This window comes from Alosa pseudoharengus, unplaced genomic scaffold (assembly GCF_046254945.1).
Source record: "Alosa pseudoharengus isolate Yale_2024_CS ecotype anadromous, Long Island Sound unplaced genomic scaffold, YU_APseudo_1.1 YU_APseudo_1.1_scf_7, whole genome shotgun sequence".
NCBI classification, from domain to species: Eukaryota; Metazoa; Chordata; class Actinopteri; order Clupeiformes; family Clupeidae; genus Alosa; species Alosa pseudoharengus.
The window spans coordinates 16,537,847-16,561,865 of record NW_027468859.1 but is presented as its reverse complement, the minus strand read 5'-3'; the positions used below and the strand labels follow the sequence as shown (position 1 = coordinate 16,561,865).

General features: G+C 42.7%; 1 protein-coding gene across 1 annotated transcript; it reads right to left on the bottom strand.

The window, feature by feature from the left end:
- Positions 1-2,109: 2,109 nt before the first annotated feature.
- Positions 2,110-23,647, bottom strand: LOC143109765 (synapse differentiation-inducing gene protein 1-like). Its single transcript, XM_076272552.1, has 3 exons — positions 23,012-23,647; positions 11,592-11,729; positions 2,110-2,845 (listed from the first exon to the last, which is right to left on the bottom strand). Exons 1-3 carry the CDS (start codon positions 23,537-23,539, stop codon positions 2,687-2,689), a joined length of 825 nt encoding a protein of 274 aa, XP_076128667.1. The 5' UTR covers positions 23,540-23,647; the 3' UTR covers positions 2,110-2,686.
- Between the last annotated feature and the right edge of the window lie 372 nt (positions 23,648-24,019).

Below are 24,019 nucleotides of genomic sequence, written 5' to 3'. Positions count from 1 at the left end.
GTAAATCTGTAAGTGTGTTATCATTATGCTATCTCTCTGCTCATCGCACAGCTCTAGACAAGACAGTCAGGCATCTATAGACTCGTACTCGTTGTACTGGATCCTCAAGGATAGGAGAAAAATTGTGGGGCCACATAGTTGTAATGAATAGTTGTGCCGATACTTTTTTAAGTAATTAAATAATTTCTGATGAAGCTTGGTAACGGTGCTTTGAGACCTTTAAAATGAGATAACATAAACAAATAAGGGGGGCAGTCATGGCCTACTGGTTAGGGCTTTGGGCTTGTAACAGGAGGGTTGCCAGTTCGATCCCCGACCAGTAGGAACGGCTAAAGGGCCCTTGAGCAAGGCACCTAACCCCTCACTGCTCCCCAAGCGCTGCCGTAGCAAGGCAGCTCACTGCTCCGGGTGTGTGCTTCACCTCACTGTGTGTTCACTGTGTGCTCTGTGTGTTCACTAATTCAAAGATGGGATAAATGCAGAGACCAAATTCCTTGTATACGCAAGTATACTTGGCAGAGAAACCTGATTTACATTTACATGAGAGACAGGGGTTTTGAGGTTCTGCTGTTTACTGTTGGGCACATGGGTGTGATCAATTGTGTTAATTTTAGTCCAAATAGACATTTTGTTCAAACAGCTGGCCTGTTTCCAGTCATCCATGTTATCCAACAAATACATTTCTGATAGATATTCCCTCATCATGGATCTCCAAATGCTAATTTAGTTCAATTAGGGCTGATTGCCAAGACCATGATTAAAACCGGTCATGAGCTAAATATTGCCTCTGTGCTGAATTGTTGCTCCATACAGATAAGTACTCAACAGGAGAAAAGCACAAATCTGAACCACCACTTACATATTGCAATGCAATACAGGTGAATAGAGGTACAGGTTAAAATGGTAAACATCCTCAAAACTCTCTCTTTTCAGGATATAGTGAAGTGATGGAATATTTGGAAAGGCTACATGTTTACATGTTAGCTGCCCTGGTTAGATGTTCATGCAGCTGATGTGGTTTACCCAAGGTCTTCTTTAAAACAAACTTGGATGATTAGACCAGTTGGAACACTTAGCGTGTGTACTATTCACATGAAGTCAGTCAGTAAGTGACAAATTGGGCCTCGCAAGCTCGGGCATAGGCATCTCACGCTCCCCTGAAGACATGCGATGCATTATTAATCCCTTCAATCATACGTTTCATGTCTTAGAGCTGTCGACATGCTATTTTTGGAGGCTCATTTATTTCCCTGTCCGTCAAGACCTGTGGAAACGCAACGCTTCAGGTGCCGACAGCGTTTTACAACCACGTCATGCCATTTCATCCATATTAAACCATTACTGTCATCTGGGCCTCGTGTCAGTGAAAGACAACCCAGTTGAGCACCTGAGTTAAGTCATGTCTGTACTGCATGGTACACATGTCTGTGGATGTCGAGATTTGTATTTGGTGCAAATCATTCAACACTGAGCCTCACCTGGGCGAGAAACAACAAACTGAACATAACGTGAATGTAAATGCGAAATCCAACTTAACATTCCTGACTCCTTTCCTGACATTTGCGATTTGTAGCATCTGTGGTGATCTGTAGTCAACAGTAATACCTCAAGGCCCTGGGAGTACAATGGCAAAATACAACAAGGCAAGGACACTAAATGAAAATAACAGATGTATTTCTCAGAAGTCCCCCCCCCCCCATCAAACAGAGACCCTTTCTTGGAACACACCAATGACAAAAAAGCTGGGGAAAAAAAACACGGTTTGATGCCAGGTTTACTTGTTATTACCGGTCATCACAAGTGTCTTGCTTAAAAGAAAATGGCCAAAAAGTAACATGTACATTAATAAGTTACGTCAGACAGAGTTGCTTCTCTGTTTCCATGCCAACTTTGTTCATTTAGAAGCTAACCCCAGAAACCCCATGGTTGCTGTCACAGTTTCTCATCCGTCTTGCTGTTGGGTGCGTCCAAGAAAATGTCCATAGCAATGTATTCAGCATTGCCTTATTTTAAGTACCATACTAAAGGGCGGAGAGAAGGGCCAATGTATCCCTGGTAAGTGAAGCCAATAGTACCGGGGTCCATTCCCTTATAGTTCTGTCCACAGGATGCATTCGCAAGGGGCTGAGTAAAGTTCACTTTCAGGACAGTCACAGGACAATTCACTGTGTCAAAAAGCTGAGCTACTGAAAATAGGTGGGTAAACATTCTACTCTTGTACATCTAGGGTGTTGTTTTCTTCTTGGAGCCACTGAAATGGTCTTTCTGATGAAAGTGGGCTTTTTTCTCTCTCATCTTCCATTCTCATCTCAGAACAACACCCCAGATGATAAACGTCCCACATCACAAGGCTCAAAGGATCATGGGAGATGCAAAAGCGGTTTGATTCCAGACACATTCCGAGGCTTCTGACACCTCATTCTCCACTGAGGCAAATCTCTCCACAGGCTTCCTTAAAAATCTTTCTTACTATCTTCCCCTCTTTTTTTCTCGGTATATGTGAACCTCTCTTCACTCTTCCATCGTCTTACTAGAGTTTCACCAGTCGCTCGATCGTTAGTAAGGGTTGTCTTGAGGGGGGAAGAATGTACCGGAGATGTTCTGACAAGTTCAAAGGAAAGAGAAATTGTGGGAAATGTAGTCCTGTGGGCTCTCTTGAGGGGATCTGGGGGGGCCCCAGGACGTGCTATATGTGTCCCGGCTTGGACAGGTAGGCGATGAGGGCCACCACCACGCCGACATACACACCTGTGCCGATGGTGATGGACAGAGCGGCAAGGAATAGAGCCCGTCTGGAGGCGATGCTGGCCAGCGAGAAGTCTCCCTTGGTGACAGCTTTGCTGGTCTGGACAAAGAACAGAAAGAGATAGGAAAAGAGTAGAATAGAGACACACAGAGAGAAAGACATGGAATTTATAAAGGGAAAAAATGAGAAAGAACTGTGAGATTAATACAGTTTCCATCCTCTCCTTCTATGCAGCAGTAACTGCCAGAGCTGCTGTACATCCTGCTCTATTTTTATGTCGATCAGGGCCGTATGGAGCAGAGCTGGGGGGTGGAGAGGAGCGCGAGTGTGGAGGATGGCAGTAGGGAACATTTTAATGGTACATCAACATGGTCTGCGGCAGCACAATGAAGTGCTATGCAGCTACTCATAGGCGAGTGTTGTGCATCACATGGAAACGAGAAAAAAGGAAGGAAGGAAGGATAGAGAGAAAAAAAAAGCATAAATGCTGTGGAGGTGGAACAATTGCGCATCATCAACTTTTAAAGCAATTTCATTTAGGGGAGACGATGGCCGTGTTGATTTAATGGAAAGCTTTTACAACGTGAGACAAACGGAAAGGGACAGTCCAGAAAAGACCACACAGCCTTGAAGGAGAGGAGAGGTAACAATGAAATACATTTCCCACTTTTCTCATTCCAAGCTCTCTCTCTCTCGCTCTCTTTTCTATTTGTTGGTTTGTGTAGAGAGGATAGCCAAGAGGCAGCTTTTGGTCAGTTTTCCACTGTGTACTGACAGCATCAATCAGACTCACCTACAATAGATATGCAGCCCAGTCATCTCACAAAATATTTTTTTTTTTTGGATAGAGTATCTCTTTGTTCCATCTTCCATTTGTTCCATGTTTCTTCTGGAAGATTGGATGGTGAATAAATAATGTGGTACATTTGGTGAATGCTGAATGTAAACATATTAAAAGATTGTGTCAATTTGAAATAAAAACCATTCATATCCAGTCAAAACTATTCTAGTAACTTTTGATGTTGAGAGAACTTTCACAAGTGACACTTTCAGAGTTTGACAAAAGGTTGCACACATTTGGCTGGCGGTATAAACACTAGCTGCCATTTCCCCATGAATCACAGCATTGCCACATCTATCGGAGGTTCTTTCACCCTCTGGTGCAACTGTAATTTCTTTTGTTCTGGTGGGCTGTTCGGTGACTGCTCCACATCCCGTATGGATTCAGTCTATGACCCTTGGTCAGGGAAAAAAGCACCTAGCAGGTCTTTGACACTAGGTTTCACATTACATCAGGACACAAAGTTGACATTTTTAATGTTTTTCAATTTTAACTTTTCATGACAAGTATTGCTTTTTTATATTGAAAGCCTTATTTTCCTCCAGCTTTCATCTGAAGTCAGACAGTGAGCAATACAGCATGGTCAAATTCAGACATGAATGCAAAATTAAACAAAAGGTGGAAAAAAATTCTGCAAACTAACTAGTTGTTACCATGCCAACAAAGAGCATATTGTAACAATGCCAGGAGAACCCATCACTTCAGCCCACTGGGGAAATTATCTCCAGAACTGGTATTTAAAGCAAAAAAACTGCCTCTCTTTAACTTGAATCATAAACCCCTCAGGGTCTTCAAAAGAAATAGAGAAGAGCTCTGAGCACAGAGGGGTAAAAAAGAAGAATGCGTCTTGATATGGCAACGAACAGCTTTATTTAATCATGGCAATCCCCAAAGAACTCTCATCCAGTAGGCCTACATGGGCTCTGCTGAAGGGCATTTCATTCTAAAGGGGGAGCTGCTTTGAGACCTTAATTCCTTTTAATGGTGGCGTCTATTAAGTGGCTTGTAATTGTTTAATCAATCCATTTCTCCAGTTCAGATGAATAATTAAGTCATGGCGTGATGCTCGCTCCTCAGGGAAAGGGGGGATTTCACAGCTGACAGAGAAAGAGATAGAGAGAGAATGAGTAAGAGAGACAGAGGGAAAGAGACAGGGAGAGAGAGAGAAAGAGAGAAGTAGTGAGGAGCAGAGGAGACGACTAGGGAGAACTGTTAGAGAGGAACGGTGAGGGAATGAAAGGTAGAGGAATGTGAGAGGAGGAGAAAGCCCAGGACAGAACCAGTGGAAGCCCAAAGTAATAGAGAAAAAGAGCGATGAGAGTGAAGGACACTGGAAATATGGAGGAGGTAAAGAAAGAGAGAGAGAAACAGAGAACACTGTAAAAAAAAACTATCTGCGTTTACTTAAAAAAACAAGTCAACACATTTCACTAGCTTTTTTGAGTAATTTCAACTTGACAGTGAAGAACTCAAATAATCAAGTTAAATCAACAAATGCTCCCAACTTGAAATTTGAAAATATTAAAGCCAACTTAGTATTGTGAGTAAGGTGGACTTACAGTAGGTTAGCAACTCAAAAATCAAGTGCTTTTAACTTGAAATATCTAGTAATGCCAACTTAGTATTGTAAGTAAGGTGGACTTACATTAGGTTGGCAACTCAAAAATTCAAGTTGAATCAAAAGTTCTTCCAACTTAAAAAAACAAGTCAACACATTTCACTAGCTTTTTTGAGTAAGTTCTACTTGCAAGTAAAGAACTTAAATAATCAAGTTGAATCAACAAATGCTCCCAACTTGAAAATATATATTAATGCCAACTAATACATTGACTCTAACCAAAAACAAGTCTAAATAACAACTCCAAAATCCAAATAGATCAAACTATGTTTTTATTTTTAGCCAGTGTGAACACCCCTGACCTACAGTACCCTCCAGAATTATTGGCACCTTTGCAAACGCTGACTAAAAAGAAGAATATTAAATCATCTTTTGGAAATTGATCTTAATGCCTTAAGTTAAAAAATGAGGGAATATCCAACATATAAGAACACCAATTTTCTTTGTGAATGAATAATGTATCATAAATAAATAAATGTTCTTCCTTAAAATACAGGGGTCATAAGTATTGGCACCCCATGTCATGCAGGAGTCCGCATAGGTAGGCCAGTGCAGATGGAAGATCCTTGATGTCCTGTAGAACAACAGTCTCTTTCAGGACGATGGTGATATTGGTGACAGTGTCCGGTGCTTTTATGGCATGGTCGTCTTCAATGACGGTCAAGATTCCAATTTTCATGCCTCTAGTCCTCCTCAGCATCTGCATCCTTGGTGGAAAAGCACAGAACTACATCACTAAATTTGCAAAACATAAATTAAAAGTTCTCCGCTGCCTTTTAGCAACCATCTGGTGCAACCAGGCCAGAAAATGTAAAGAGAAGGAGAGGAACGCCGGTGCAGCTCAGAGGTCTTCTTAATTCTTTTTTTACTTAAGGCTAGACACTACAGGTGAATAGGGTAACATTTTTAACTAACAGATATCACTATGAAACTTTCCCAGTTGTATTACTTATACTCATATTAATGTATTACTTACATTAATATGAGAAAAAAAAGTATTACAAGTTTTCTGTAATTTAGTGTTTACATATGCAAATTAGGCAGTATCTAATTAAATATGCAATAATTTGCATACATTTTAAAACACGTTGAGTTCATCATTAACTGGTGCACCTACTGCATTTCCGAGTTCCCTAATTATGAAGTGTTTGTGCTTCCTACTTTTGTGTGTCGCAAAGTTTTGTACATTGCCAATGCTATGGTCGCAGCCTACAAATGGACAAGTTATAGCTTCACCACGACGTAAATGTCCTCCAAGATGTTTAAAAAAGTCCACTGCACTGCAATCACATTGGAATGTACACTATTGACAACTGAATGTAGTTTTGACCTGAGGTGATTTGTCTTTTGCATGGTACCCTGCCAAATTAAAATTTAATGTAAGCTTACCTTAAAGATGCACACGCACTGGGGGTGGAGGCAGAGCCAGCTTTTTCCCTGGTGACTGTGATGAAGCCTGTAATGGGTCAGGAGGGTCTCTCCGGGTGAAAAAAAGGACACTCCTTACATTGCATAGCAACAGAAGAGTCTGCAACAACAAACAAGAGTAGAAAATTATTATTTTTTATATAGGTTTGTAGTGCAGTGGACTTTTTTAAACATCTTGGAGGACATTTACGTAGTGATGAAGCTATAACTTGTCCATTTGTTGGCTCTGATCAACCATTTGTTAAGGGAGCGCGATCGGCGAATGTCGGGTTGCCATTGTTTTATGTGCCTGCATTCTATTGACATATGTTGCATTAAAAATTACATTGCCATTTCATTTTTTTTCAACCTATATGCAGCACCTCTGCAGATCGAGTGGCAGCAGTTGCAAGACATTGCTAAAAACTTTGGGCGGGAGTGAGGTTTAATCAGGGGTTTAACTTACTCCACAGTGAGATAGCTATCCTCGCTGGCATCCAATACAAAGGTCTTTCTATAAAGGTTAATATTTTAGGAACATACATGTTTTCAGCAAAACAGGGAAATAGCTAACCAGACAATTCTACTATTGCATTGCCTTGATAATTGAGCTGTAGCAGCTAATTGAGCTGTATGGCTATCACTAGTTGTGGAATTTAGCCACTAAGATTAGCTAGCAGGCTAGCTTAGCCTAATAGCTACTATTTCAACAACACCACACTATTTCCAATAACGTTCCTTGCTGACATCCATTTTACACAAAGTTGTTCCTGAAACAAGGAAAGGAACATCCTTGTTCAGCATTATCGGTTATGTCTTCCCAGAACATTGCAAGCTTCTACCATTCACAGTCATAACTAGACATCACTAACGTTAGCTAGTGATAGCTGCTAACGGAATGTGGGCAGTCAGATCAGCTTAGCTAAAGCAACACGACACCGAGAAAGACTGACTATCATAACAATTGGATATTGGATAAAACTAAATGCCTTACTTACCTTTGACAATGCTGTTGTCATTTGCTCCACGCTGGATAGAGGTAGGGAAGGTGTCTGGCTTCTGTTCTCCTGACAAATTCAAGCTGCAGCCCACAGGTCGCCTTGATACGTTAGGAAACAATGCGCTTGCGCCAACTTGACTAAAAAGTTCAGTGAACTTTGGGAAACTTCTCTCTTATAGATACTTAATTATACAAGTTGAGTCAACTCAGTTTCTTAAGTTTGTTAGGTGAAATTCCCAAATTAGTTGAGAAAACTTGTTATAATGAGTTTTACTACACTATTTGATTATTTGAGTTCTGTTTAGTCAGAAAAGTTATTTGGCAGTACTAAAGGCAAGTTGTATTTTTTACAGTGAAGAAAGATGACAGAAAGAGAAAGAAACAAATAAAGAGCTCTTGAGTGAAATCATGCCTGCAGAGACAGACAGCACTAAAGCACAACAGCCCAAGTGTGGGTGAGACCATCATAATTATGAGAAATGGAATCTATAAGACTCTCCTTAGATGTCGAATTACAGCTAAGTCAATCAAACGAGACAAGAGGACGGATGGGGGAATGGCACTGACTCAAGTCCCAGCACATTCATTCTGCTGGTTCAAGACAAATTAGGAGAAGCCATTCATTTTGATTTCAAATGTTGGCACCAGCCCAGACGGCAATCCTTCACAGTCATTCTGAAATGGCGCTAAACACGGAACGGCTGCCTATGGACTCCGTGGGCTCCACAGCAGATGGCAGGAGGAGCCCATTTTCTACGGCTGAAGAAGCCATTAACTTACACTGTGCCCCCTTGCGTATTATTCAGACAAAATAAAAAATATATTTGTATAATAAAATATATTTTGCTGTTTTGTTTACATGTGGAGTATATGCTTCTGCCCTACTTATACTGTATCTTGTATGGAGAAGTAATATTTATATAATAATGCTACATGCCGCACTGGGAGCTTCTGGTTATCAGCCTAGTCTGTAGGAAATGTTGATGGAATTATTCATGTTAGTACAATATATGCATGGGGATGGCGTGCAGTGTGTGTTACACTGAATAAGAGAGTACAGTACATACACTGATTTCTTGTGTCATGTGTGTTCATCAGCACTGCTGCACACTTGCGCACACACACACACACACACACACACACACATAATCCAATATATCTATGTGTGTGTGGGTGGGTGGAACCTGTGAGACTTGAGTTGAGTCTTTCACGTGAGCAGATTTAGCGCTGCCTTGCTCCTGCTGCTCGCCTCAACAGGCCATCATTCACAACGGGGGTCGGGTCGCCCGTCCCCGTCTTTGCACATGACCCCCCTAATCCCCGGGAAAAAGCTATTGATTTTTCGGCTTGTGACAGGCAATAACAGGTGGTGGGGACATGCCAACACACGCAACACACAGAGCGGTTGTTCCTTTGTTTTGTGCAACTTCACTGTTAGATGGCTAAAAGGATTGTGCAATGTGCCATGAGGGAGGGCCAGTCTATGCGCCTGGGCTAGCCCAGACATATGGCTTATTGGATTCAGTTCCTATGGGCAGGCCTCTTACCTCATTAACTTATTCAAAAATCGCCAGCATTTCTAAGATATCTGATGCATCTGGTAATGGATTTAACTAATTTTCCATCAGGAGTAAATTGCAAATTGATGAGCCACTGTCATGATATCCTTCAGCACAAGATCCACAAGCAAAATGAATCTCCATCAACCCTCCCCAACACCACACACAAAATAGTAATCTAGCGCTGAAATGCCCACTTGAAAATGTGTGTCCTTTCTGTCAGCACAAAGACTACAAGTGCCCCATGGCCTGTAATAGATGTCCATGTCAAAACTATAGTATCAAACATATAAAAAGTCTAAAAGGTCCTTAGGGAAGTGTTTCTCTAGAGAAGTCTTGCAGTTTTCCTAGTACCACCTAGTACTGGTGGTACTAAGAAAACTGCAAGACTTCCCTAATCACAGAGAAAACACCTTGGACATCTGATCATTTCAGGCCCCCTCTGAGTCCACTCTTTGGTGAGTTCAAGCACGTTTAGCCTGTAGGGGAGCCTTTTAAGTAGAACTCATTTTCCTCAGGGTGGTGATTGCTGGTTCACAGAGACAAGGATGAATGAGGCGTATCAGGTAGGAGTGCAAATGGGAGGAGGCTTGATAAGAGGTGGGGCGGGTTGGTAATTAACACACTCAAGATTCAATACACACACACACACACACACACACACACACACAGAGAGAGACACACACGCACACACACACACACACACACACAATACACATCCATACACACGCACATACAGACAGACACATGCACACACATACATTCATACACATACAGTAGATAAAAGGGGAATGTGTGTGTGTATTGAATCTTGAGCAGAGATGCTGCTAATTGCCTCTGCATGTAAAACTGGGGATGGCATGGTAAGATTACCACTATAGGTAAGGCACAATTGAAATTTCGTGTTATTTCACCTCCGCCTCCTGTGACAGGCTTGCTGTTGCGTAGTGAGGCAGATCGGCGAAGGCGTCAGACGTCTCTAAACCCGGCCATCATTTTCATAATTATTCTGAGAGAATTGAATTAGTTTCTGACAAGATAATTCACTGGGTGCCTCCGCCTGACAGAGCCAGAGAGCAACGATAAGACAGATAATATTTAGTGCTGAACGAGAGTTTGTTTTCAGCTGCGAAAGAGGCAGCGCCTAAATGGTGGTGAAAATAACCTGCTCGACTGAGTATGTGGCGCAAATCACAATGACAAAGGACAGCGTTATTCTAAATCAGTTGAAAATATGACAGTGTTTTTGCATGCAGACAGAGAGTGAGAAGATGATGAATATTTAAAGAGGAGATGGTGATGGTGCCTGTGGTGTTGGATAGTGATTGACAGGAAGACAGGTCTGTATTGGCAGAAAGAGTTACTTATTGGATTATTGGATTTTTTTCAGATGGAATGAGCACCATTGTTATTATTGTGCATTTGCATATTCATATAGACTACAAATAAAGGTACCCATTTTCAATACATCTTTCCTTCACTAAGAAACAGTTACTATGCGCAGAAAAGTCATTTAGGGCCCTAATTTAAATGATGGGCAGAGTCACAAGGTTTCGTGTATGAACTAGTTATCATATGTGAGAGCAATGAGCTGTCCCACCAATGTTCGTGCTTAGGATCTTGCTCATGGCATTATATTGGGAAATAGATTTTGCGTTGTTATTAAATTAGTTATTTAAAAATAGACTTTGCACTTTGCCCACCCTTTAAATTACGGCCCTTAATGTTAGTTGATTACTGTACATGTGTCCAACATTGATTGAGCCCAGAGGATGAGCTACACTCTTACTTGGTCAACTAATGCTAAAAAAAAACCTAAAATGATTGTGTCAAAATACACTTGAATTTAAATAAATGTTGTGTGCTGTGTAATCAAATTCTGCCCAGATCACATCACCACACTGGAACATTGGCAATTTTCCTGTAAAATATTCATTTGACAGGTTTCCCTATAAACAATACAGAGCCTCAATCAAGACGGCCACACATTTCACAACACTGTTGTGATAATTCTCCTCACAGTGCTGTCTGTTATGACTGCGTTTCATTAGAACAATCTAAACACCTACTTGCGGTACCCGCTCTGATAATGACACCTGTGCCAGTGGGGAAAAATAGTTTTTACCCAACAAGACATCAGCTACAGTGATTAAATGCTAATGTAAACTAACGTTCTGAACCATATGCGTTAGTATACATTATTGATCGTACACAATTAAATCGGTTAATTAACTCATCGCCTGGCTGAGAATGATACTGGAGCTATATTGAGAGACTGACTCTGCCTTGTGTCTGGTATTGGCACTCTCACCCTCACACAAAGTGAGCTGTAGCCACTACATGACCGATGGTCCCGACTAGGGCTGGCAGGATTTGGCCGGGGTTGCCATGGCAATGCGGAGTTGCGTATACGTACGTACCCCCTGGGAGAAGTAGAAGGCGGCGATGCCCAGGGGCCAGAAGCAGCAGAGCATGGAGAAGATGGCCAGGCCCAGGTGATCGCGCGGCGGAGTCACCATGAAGTTGTCCTCGCTCTCGCTCTCGCTGGAGCAGTCCGTCTGCAGAAAAGGCCACAAGAGAGATTATATTTATGACTCGCACAGGAGATCCGGTGCCTATTGCATAATCTTGGGTTCCAGAGATACTGATACTGTTTTGCTCTTCCAGAACACACACACACACACACACAAACACACAAATACACACACGCACGCACACACACACACACACACACACACACACACACACACACACACACACATGTATACCTAAACAAACACACACACACACACACACACACACGTATACCCAAACAAACATAAATCTTTGAGGAAATGTAAAATAGAAAACAGAGAAATATTATGCGAACAAATAGTGCATCAGAATTCAAACAACACATCACGGCAATAAGCCTGAATCATCCCAGGTGAGGGATAGGGATCCTGCCATACCCCCTTCCATCTGAAAAACAATATCTATGTATTTGAAATGGAACAAGATATGAAATTTTATTTCCGAGAGAGTAGGAGAGTGAGGAGAGAAGCTGGGGAAATCATGACAGCACAGAGATGAAAAGAGACTTTCAAACACTTTGGTGTTTGTGCTGTTGTGTATTATGTATAAAATAAAAAACAAATAAACATTGTTAAGTATGTTTTTTTTATTCTAAACCATAACTCACTTTTCACTCCCCGAACTAGACTTGAATAATGAAAGCTCACCGAATATGGAATTATGTTACCTAATCACATAATTCCATATTCCATATCACATTCCCATATCAGCTCGCCAGCAGTCTCACCCCGACACAACAAAAAAAGGGGCCCATGCCCCAAAAAATCCCTTCATATCCTCTTTTCTTCTCTTTGACTGATAATCATTACATTATAGCATTATGTAGCGATTTCCCTAATCCACCAAGTGCTTATGCAATGGAGACTCAGCTGGTGGCAGTGGTGGCAAACTGATAACCCCTCTCTCTCCATCACCCCCACCCCCACTCCAACCCTATCCGCGAGCTCTGAGCCTGTGGCACTGGCTTCGACTCGATAAGCCCTGCTCCCGGGCCTGTCTGATGTCAGATAGTTCAGGTGATGATCCACCTTCATGGCCCCTGTCACCGCCACCGCCGCTCCCCGACCTCCGTGTGCGTGTCCCGGGGGGAGCGTCGACCTACCACCCCCCCCTCCTCCCCCGGGAGCGCTGTGACAGGGAGTGATGGATTAATGGATGGGTTTCATCTGTCCCCGGCGTGTCAGGGAGAAACAGGAAGGGGAGCGTGTAATTTATGTTGCCAAATTGCCTTCACAGCATGGGGGAGATGAGTCTACCTGTCTCACCTTCTGCACACCAACCAACGCCTCCACACACACATGCACACAGACACAGACACACACACACACACACACACCCACGCCTTTGTCATGTCTGTCATTGTTCTAATCACATTTCATCACATCTCTCATATCTCCAGATGATCGATACATGTATATTGACATTGGCGTAGGCACATAGGCTTTAGTGACTGTCAGACTCATGCTTGAGTACCCACCTTCACGCTCAACCTTCAATTTCTGCATCCCCCTATACTAATCTCATGAAGCCATCTGATTCATTTATTTGCTTTGAATGTCACATTTGTCAAAGAGCGGGTTAGTGTCATCTCATAATGGAGAAAAGGCCACTGTGTTGAATCATGTCTATCAGCATAAGTATGGATTATGATTATAAATGTCTCCAAGCATGAGTACCTTCTTGGGGGTGCTCCTTCCTTCCCAATATAGCGCTGCACACACACATACTCTTACACTCCCCCACATACTCTCTCTCTCTTTTTCTTTCCCTCAATCTCTCTCTCTCTATTCACACACTCATACGCACACACAGGAGGTCTACTGGTTCAGCTATAGATTATGAGTATGCATAATTCATATAAACATATAGCATGCAAACCCCCATAGAAACATACACAGTGTGAGGGGAAGGTAGTTATGATGAAATAACATACACAAACACACACACACACACACACACACACACAGATGGAGGATCCACTTTCAAGAGATGGACCCCACATCACTGCAGATATGGGTGGCCGGAGTGAACTGCTTCCAGCACAAACCCCCGAGTGCGGGAATCTATTGGCTGCCGCAGCCTCTCTCTCTCTCCACAGCCAAGCTCACCCCCTGGGAGGCCCAGCTCAGCGCATGCAAATGGCCACTCCCGCTGGAAAAGGCCCAAAGAGGCAATTTTCCGGCAGCATTACCCGGCCTGCCCCGAGTGCCACGCGGCACGCACATCGGCCTGTCATAAACAGGTGCCAGGAGAACGCTCTCCAAGGCAATTATGGTCGGACAGAAATGGGGGCAAGTGGCCGTGACACGGGCGTCACAAGAGCGGCCATGCACGTCACAGGCTCAGCTGTGTGGAGCGAACCGCGTGAACTCGCGCTCATGCATTTCTGAGTGGTCATGTTTCTAGAGGGCCGGCAAAAAAGATCTCTGTCCCCTCTCCTCTCTTCATCTGATTCCTCTGCTTCCTCCTCTTTCCATACCTCTCTCTCTCTCTCTGGCTCTCTGTTCTATTCTTTCTCTCCATCTCACAGTGCCAAGTGTTCTAAGGTATTCCATATCAGGTGCGTGGAGCTCTACACAAGACAGGCAGCAGGTGGGTTATAACTCACCCGCTGCTTTGATTAACGTGCCGACGCAAGCCAGTCCCATATAAAAGCTGCAGGCTTGTTGAGCTGTTAATAAAGCGCTGTGATTTACACAACAGCCCTTCAAAACACACACACATACTATCTCTCTCTCTCTCTCTCTCTCACACACACACACACACACACACACACACACACAACCAAATGTCCTCGGAGCAGCGTGACATGACCTGTGCTCAAGGACCATGCAGGGGTACTCCATCAGGTAGAGGGTGGGTACAAGCCTGAAAAATATCATGGCCACTGATGATCAGGGGGTTGTTTCCACTCAACTTCAAAGGTCAAGGGCAAAACACAGATGGACTGGTAATAGGAAATGAGGTTTATCAGTCAACAACATGTTTCAACAACAAGAAACACACACACACACACACACACACAGGGGATTAAAAAAGTAAATATGAAGAGATTAGAAACCTGGAAGTTCAACTAAAGTACATCTGTCACTACGCTCAACAGAAAATGAAGTCAAGCTCCAGCAAAGTTTCATCACAGATGACACCACGCTGGCTAGGATGAGAGGTGTGTGATGTGCAGACCTTCGTCATGCACTGTTCAAAATCGTCCTGGAAAATGTTTGGTTCTGTGAAGGCCCACAAAAGCTTATGTTGCTACATAGTTAAGTAATACAGTAAGGCCCAATATGCCAAGGTGTTCAGGGCATATTTAATCTGGAAGACATAACTTGCATGTCACAAGGTCAGTTGTGAAATATTGTGTTATGGCGCGCCACAATATAATGATCATTAATAATGTAAACCATTGTTTAATGCATACTATCACCATCATTACTGAAACTTACTGTAACTTCTGCATTTCAGCAAAATCCCTTTGTCTGTAAGAAAATGTGATGAGACTTAATCTGCCTTTAGTGGCTCACCAGTCAGAATACAGCCAGCCTGGTCACCAGGGACAGAGTGATCCCCTGGCCCCACGCTGGAGGTCTTAATGAGATCAGCTCCACTGGTCTTACACAGGGCTTCACAGGTCTAAATAATTTAGAGAGTAATTGATTAACCGGCAGCAGGGGTTTTCATTAAGAAGCGTGGTCCGACACGCCCGGCGGAAAAAAAATAATAAATAAAAAAAGAGCAAGCATTAGTCATTCTGAGTCAGCGTCGGGAATGTCATGCTTGGTAATGCTACACGTGTAGCTAATGAACGCTCCGAGCAATTGGCGCGGACTCAGAGAAAACTCAGGAAGAGAGGGAGGAGGAGTAAGACTAGGAAAAGGAGCTTTTCCGTGGTGGTGCTGGTGGTGGTGTGTCTTTGTGTCGGAGTACGAGTAGCCAGAGGGGCTGGGAGGACAAGGCTGTCAGAGGTGGCGCCTCTCCCCGGGGGCCTGACAGAATCCGTGGTTAGAGTTAAAAATGATGCCGACTGCTGGAAACATTTCAAGGCACACAGAGACAGATAGGCAGAGAGAGAGAGAGAGAGACGGGGAGACATTCACTGGCATTAGGGCCGAATCGGACGGACAGAAAGACTTGTGGAGCGGAAGACAGATAGTCAGACAAACAGAGACTGACTTTCAGACTGACAGACACACAGGCCAGCAAGCAAGACAGTAACAAACACTGAAAGGCCTTGGGCAAGCGCACACACACTTGGCTCTGGCAGAGCCAAGATTTCAAAAGAAAACCAAAAAAGAAGAAAGATACACCATTTTTCAAAACAGTATTCTTGGCAGGATTTCGTCTTGGGCGCACCTGGTCCAGTGTCTGTCTCTGCATTGATTGCTGGCTCCTCCGTCTGTCTTTTAGAAGGCTTTAGCTAAATCCAGTGTAAGCGACTGCCGCAGACATTTCTCATGCGCGGCCGCAGCAGCATTTTATCAAAAGACCGGCATCCGGTAAAGAGGGAACTGTAGGTACTTTAAAGCTTCTCCTGCCGCAGATCAGAGGGTTAGCAAACTTTTTTTCTTTTTTTTTGTTTCTTTTCACTTGTTGTGTGTGTGTGTGTGTGTGTGTGTGTGTGTGTGTTTGTGTGTGTGTGTGTGTGTGTGTGTGTGTATTGTGTGTGTGCAAGCCCCTATGATTAGGTTAAGCAATGCATAGCGAGTGTTCATTTGCTTATTTGTATTTATACTGATTTATGGCATATTTACGATAGGCCTACTTGAATTCTGCATTACTCTTCTAAAGGCAATTAATCAGCTTAGATTTCAATTCAATGACTGTCATCACAAATCATTACTCCCAAATTTCTGCATTACAGCATCTGCAGTGGGAGAAATGGTTAGCAGTAGAATGCCAAAGGGAAACACTCTTTCACCAAGCCATCAGCAATCCAAACATTCTCAGCTTACCAACAGGATGCAGGGCTTTTAGCATGGTTCAATACTGAGTGGAGGGCCTACAACCAGGAAAAATTTAATACATTTCCTTATTTCCTCTCTACGGAGCGTAGAATGTCACCCTGCTCTGAAAACTCCTCTGCTATAACAATGGATCTGTCCCCTGGATACCACATCCGAATGATCCACAATACTGTATGAATTCTGACACAAAGTTATTGGCTTCTTATCCATTTTTGTAGAGAATGGAGAAACATTCCTATGAGACTTTTAGAGGTATATCATCCTGGCCAACATGTAAAACTGCCCTTTGGAAAGACAGAGTGTACAGTACTAGGGAATATGAAGAAGAAAAGACTAGATTTCCCAGCTGAGTGCAAGCGTTTACTATTCAGGTGCATTTATAGCTCCGTACACGTAATGTACACAGTAAAACTTTCTAGACCAAGTTTTCATACAACACTACATAAACACATTCATAAAGGGTTATACAACATTTATAAAGCCTCATAATTATTGATATGAGTATATATAACTATACATACTCATGACTGTGTTCATAAAGCATTATGATGTTACCGTATAAGCCTTTAAAGCTTGAAGTGTCACAAAGCATTGGTTTATAGCATTGTATTAGTTATTATGTGAACATTTCACTTTACTTAGAGTACCTGTATGCACAGGGGGCTTGCAACTCTTAATCACTTGTTATGAGCAATAAAAGGACTATTGACAAAACATAGACATAAACATAAACAAGGCACAGCTATCATTATGAAAGCTTTCATGGAACCACATAAGGGTAGCCTGGGTGCCATTCCGAACTTAGTCCCGCCCACAACATTTGAGGTCGGGAAGTTCGGTCTGGCATTGCTCAATTGTGGAGCAAGTATGCTCGCCCTAGATCGGGCGGACCAATCAAATCGGGCTTTACGATGATGGACAGGTGAGCAACAGCGCCTAGTCTATCACATCATCTGAGCACGCTTAGATTAGGCTTATGTTTGAAACAAAAATGCTGTGTCTAGAAGGATACATGGCTTTTAAGACCCCATATGGAAAATGCATATGAGGTTTTATCACTGAAATCGATTATTTCTGAAAACTTTGGACAAAGTTGAGATGTGGGAAAACGTGTGGTTTCACTTTCATCAAGGGAAAACAGCACTGTTGCATTTCGACATGTTCCTTCGTTTGTTTGAAATATCTGATTGACCACCTGTTCGAGGGATTTGCGACAGCCTTTCCCAGCTGTTTAACATGTTTGTAGCATGTAGTGTTCAACAGAATTATTTTTAAAAACGGAGGGGATATAGGCTACCAATTTTTTCCTAATAGCCTACCCTACTACGTATCTCTTAGATTTCGCTAATGAGTGTTGTAGGCTAGGAGTTATTGACGGCACTAACTTTTACAGAAAACAATCTTAAGGCATTTGTGGAGAAGAAGGATGGTTCGTGTGTTTTATTCCTACACCTCACGGTAAGCTATTTTGTTACTCTGATTGGTTAGGTCTATCCAATTGAGTGCAGAGGCATTGCCCCCTGTATCGGTTGAAACACGCCCCATAATTTTTTGGTGAATTCTGAAAGTGAAATAGAACCACACAAAATACTTTCATCTGAGAGATCAAAGGGAACTTAAAATCTTTCGAGATTTTGATCTAGGGTTGCAACAACCAAATGATTTAATCGACTACAATTATCAAATTAATATACTAAACAATCAACTTAAATCAACTTAAAAAATATCTACCATCTAATGCAATTGTCAATTAATTAGTTACGCCAATAAACATGTTGTTGCATGCTACTATTTCAATGGAAAAAAATAAACAAGATTCTTTCTATTTTTATGGAGTACCTAGAGTCTGTTACTTCGCTGTAACCTGTTCCTCCATCAGTCTTCTGATTTCTTTATAACATCAATTTCATAATAGAGAATGATTAGTGCATTTTCGAAATTAACCAACGAATCAATGAATAAAGAAGAAAGATGAATTAATTATTAAAATAGTCATTATTTGCAGCCCAGTTTTGATCCTAGTCTGTAATGTTGGTGATGGCTTCCCCCAAAGAGAACGCTGCATCTACAACTGGTCACATGGCATTTCTTTGCGTAAAGTCAACGTGACATTTGAAAAAGGGACAAATTACTAGTAATTTTAGTACTAACATGCATGCCCTGACAAGAATAACATTCAAATGCAAATCCAACCTCATTGAAGCCTTACTACTTTATGTCAAAGAATTGAATACCATATTTGCCAGACCGATGGAAACCATTATCTCGTCTCATCACCGTCCTGTTATTAATCAAATGGGAAATGGAATCAAAGAGGAGTCCGACAATGACAGCCATTGAACAGCGAAGGGACTCTGAAATGCCATAATTTGGATTACACTAATAAACTCCACCAAAATGAAAAAAGACACAATTATATATTTCCCCTCAGCTCTCTAACAGAGTACTATACTCCATCTGCCGAAAATGATCTAGCTCTTTTCTCCTCCCTTCAGGATAATTTTCTTTTTTTCCATCACTACCCCTTCCTCCCTTCCTCCTTCCACCTCTCCCCCTCCCCTCAGAAAAGTAGAGGATGTGAGGAGAGAAGACAAGAGTTCCAAATTAGGGTTTACAGAGATAAAACACGCTTTTTTTACATCGTGTATCTCCAAAAAGAAAAACACAAAGGCCACTTGTCAGTCAGTCCCATTAGATGAGGCTGGAAGTGGCTGCCTCTCAGAGCTACTGTACAATCAAGCTGACAAAAGCAGAGCCGTGTGGCATAAGCACAGGCGTCAGCAAAGAGGAAGCAGAACAGAGGCCAGACCAAAAGCGCTACACACATGAGACACACACACGAGACACACACACACACACACACACACACACACACACACACACACACACACACACACACCCACACCCACACCCACACAAAGGCACAAACACTTTATCAATATATAGAGTTGCTGTTGAACAGAACTCCATCGCTCAAGGCAACTGGTAGATCTAAAGTGGGTGTGAAGGCCCAGTGGTACGACCCTTACATTCATGATGCTGTGCATGTGTGTGAAAGCCTGGTTGAGGCCATACTGACGTGGCAGTGGCACACTATTAGATCACAATAATGGTGCTCTAAGCGATGTTATGCAGCTTCTAAGCCAGTGTTTCTCAAACTTTTCAGACCAAGGACCACTTAACCAATAAAAAAACCTCACGGACCACCTACTGTAGCTTCAACAGTACATTACACAATAGGCCTACTCACTGAACCACCTTGCTTATTGTCTTTGACCCTTGCTTATTGTGTCAGAGGATTCATATAATTTAAACTAGCATAGCTTACATAGGCAGTGTTGCAGAACTGTTTGGATTTACATTCAAGTTGGTTCAATATTGCAAACAACTCATATATATTATATTTTACCACGTCTGCTCGCGGACCACTTTGGATAGCTTGCAGACCAACAGTGGTCCCCGGACCATACTTTGAGAAACATTGTTCTAAGCTAAAACATACAGCAAACATCTTCTCACAATCCGTTAGCTGCCTTTCTCCTGAATACACTGTAAAAAAATGTGGTCTCTGTAGACAGCCCAGGCTCCAAAAACAGCAACAAAGCCTGGTGCCGCCTGGACCATGAAACATAACAAACTTTTCCAGCCATTCACTGACGATATGCAGGTTCAGGAGAGTTTCAGTTGCATGGGAGGGAGGGGGAGCGAGGGGCGAGCTACCTCACTGTTTTGTTTGAACGTCAACAGAAGTGATGTTACCCAACATTGCTTAGAGCATTTTTAAGTTGCAGTAAAGAAAAGTGGTGCAACTGCAAAACAAAATTGGATTATAATGTGAACACTAACATTCCAGTAGATGTTAACACTATTTACCGGTACTAGTTTTTTCTTCCCAACACTGACAAATAAATTGCATTGTACTTCAAGTAGAAGAGCAGCAACCTCCTCAGTGTTCATACCATAGGCCTAGCCACTACAGCACTTTACACACAGAAAACAAGTCATAGTATGTTTAACCACAAATGAACTGTCAGGCAAAAGAGGGGAGCTGTTTAAAGGGAGTCTGGTACACAGTATTTTTCCCCCATCTGCTTCATTGTGTAGAGTTTACACAGACACACACAACTAGGAATTCGACCTTACGACAATACTGCTGTGATTAACAGGGCACGTTACATTTAGAGCCTGTTTAATAGCTGTGGCAAAACACCATGACCCTGAGCACTGTCGTTGGTACCACTTGTCTTCCATACTACTACATTAATAACTCTGAATACATTTCTATAGACTATATACTATATAAGTATTTTACTATATATTCCTATACTGTATATAAAAGTTACTCACTGCATAGTAAGCCCATGAACTTTATCACCATTTTAGCACAATACATTGTTTTTTGTCCTGTAATCATTCTATTTCTCCATGTTTTCGATTAAAGGTATCCCTCCACTCTTGTAAAGATTTGAACCAATATGGTAGGTCTATATACTCTTAAAATGAATGTGTTGAAAACACTTGCACACACTTGCGTTGTTTTTAACACATCTCTGCACAACAGTTTGTGTTGTTTCCAACATATTCTTTTTAAGAGTGTATCTGTAACCTTACAAAATATTCTACCTGCAGAGTAGAATAAATAAAACATCTTACATTTTCTTCATGCAGTGGTTCCAAACTCCATCTGGAACCAAGTACCTTGCAGTCTTGTGGAGACCAAAAGCCATCCACGTAAAACATGAAAAAATTGATTCCATATTTTTTACTTGCAGACAACATTGTTTTTAGGGTCCCAGTGACCGTGATTTTTTTTACTTTCTGCCCTTAAAGATTTCAGTGCACTTTTATAAACGCATGCTACCGCTCAGGTGAGGTCACAGTTATCTTACTTTTGTCAACATCATACCCTCCTCTGATCAAGTTGAACCTTCTTCTTAAAAATGTATACTACTAAATACACACTCAGATGTTGGGTCTCTCTGAAAATACAGTGCCAGAATACAATCACATAAATGTAACAAGTGCTTTTTAAAATGTAACACTGCTTTTAGTGAAAACCTTAGTGAGTCTTATGACACTGCAGTTTCTAACAGAGCTGTGAAAGTGTGGGTACTGGCTTTTGCTTTAGTCACAATAACAAGCTTGATAAACTCCAGTTGCTTTATGGCCTTTATTTTCAAAGCACTTTGCTCCTTAACGATCAGCTGCCCATAATTGTTATTTCCATTTCTGTCTGTTTTAATCAATTTAGCTATGCCTAATTAACAATGTTAATAACGATCTACACCCGAACTGACCATTTCAGAATGGATTGAATGAAAGACTGCAGGTTCTGGACCAGATGCTAATGAAAACATATTGTACTTTGGAAAATGACTGGCTAAATGGTTAGTTTGATTTGTTCTTTGACCAGGTGCTTTGAAAGTATTGCTGCCAAGTAATTTGTTTGTTTTAGGCGCTTGTTGACTGTAGAATGGCTGTTATGATCTATATTGGCATAGTTTTTTTTGCAACATCTAAGGCAGATTAGAAATGTGTCTCTCTGGATTAAAATGCAACATATTTGAATCGATGAAACTGTCTTGCTGACTGACTAAGATTTGAATTTCACAGTTCAGAGACCATTTTGTTGTTCAGCATCTGTTTACGCAGACATTTTGTTCTTGATCTTGGAATAGTAAATGTGTTGACGAGAACATCTCTCTCCTCTGCAGTTTGGAAAATCAGCCTAAATATCAAACATTTCAAAACTGCCTTAAGAGTCAGTCTTAGTTCTACAGTAAATGAATCTTTCATAACGGTACGTTAAGAACTAATCTTTTTAAATCTCACATTTGTGGCTGAGAGTGTTGGAGTGATTTTTGTAAAAACTAAATTCTGGCTCATTGAAATATAGTGAAGAGAAATAGAGAGGAAATGTCAACATCTTCACAAAGTGGTACTCTATAATGCTGAGAGCTACGCCTTGGAGCTTCACCTGGGAATCGAGGCGGCAGTCTTTAAGGGCACCTGTCAGACTTTTCATGCACTGCTCTGCACCGCTGATAGATGATTTCATAAGCTCTCTCTCACTCTCTCTTTCTCTTTCCTCTCTGCCCTCTTGTGTGCTGTGAAAACAACAAGCCTGTTTTCCGCACACACACACACACAAACACAAGACACACAACACACACACACACACACACACACACACACACACACACACACACACACACACACACACACACACACACACACACACACACACAGACACACCACCACCACCACCACCACACCACAGACACCTGAAGCTCCTCTCTTACCTCATACTCCACATACTCCTCCTCCTCCACCTCGTAGGAGACCGTCTGGATCTTGATATCGCTGTCGTCGTGCAGAAGCTTGACCTGGGCGTCTTCGGTGCTGCCGGGGGTCTCGGCCGATGCCGGGCTGGTGACCGCCGCCGCCTCCTTGTCCTTCTTCTCGGTGAAGGTGGTCTCGCAGCACTCGCTCTTATAATCCTTGGCCTTCACAGTCACAGCGTCGTCCTTGTAGAGGATGAAGTTGGGCCGGTAGAAGGCCTCCACGGCCAGGTGGAGGGATGTGGCATCCAGCAGCTGGTGGGGTTTGGCCTTTCCGTTGCCGCCCCCACCCCCACTGCCCCCACCGCCTTCACCTCCTCCGCCACTACCTCCACCTCCTCCTCCTCCTCCACCTGTCACAAAATAGTTGATAATGTTTTCCTGGTACTGGTTGCTGGAGAAGTCGCCTCTGTAGCCGTAGTCGGCCTTGACCACGTGCTTGGTGTTCTTATCCAGCAGGGGATTCTGCAGCTCGCTGAGGCTCTCCATGCCTGGGGAGTCGGAGAGGTGGCAGGGGGGGGGCCCGGGTGGTGGACAGGGACAGCCCTTCAGAGTGACGAGGAGGCAGGGGAGGCTGGGAGGTGACCTTGGCTGAGGTTGACGAGACAAACGCTAATGCTGCTCAGCGGGTCGGACACTGCAGGAGGAGAAGAAGGGGTGGGGTGGAGAGACAAGAGGACACAAGAGACATTACTAAACCGACAGAGCACTGGGGGAGAAGTTCTCACTCAGAGGCTAGCCAGGGGGAAAAAAAGACAGGCAGATAGGAACTGAAGCTGGCCAAGGCTTACCACACATGGCATTGCACGGTCACTTTGCACGGTGGGCCAGCCAGATCACACGTGCCGAAAAAAAAAAAAAAAACCCTGCCACGCTGCCAGTTTGGCAGCGAGCGATGCGTGTCTGTGTGTGGCACGAGCGCTCAGTGCCACCGGCAGTGACTCAGAGAAAAAATCTCTGTGACAGTTT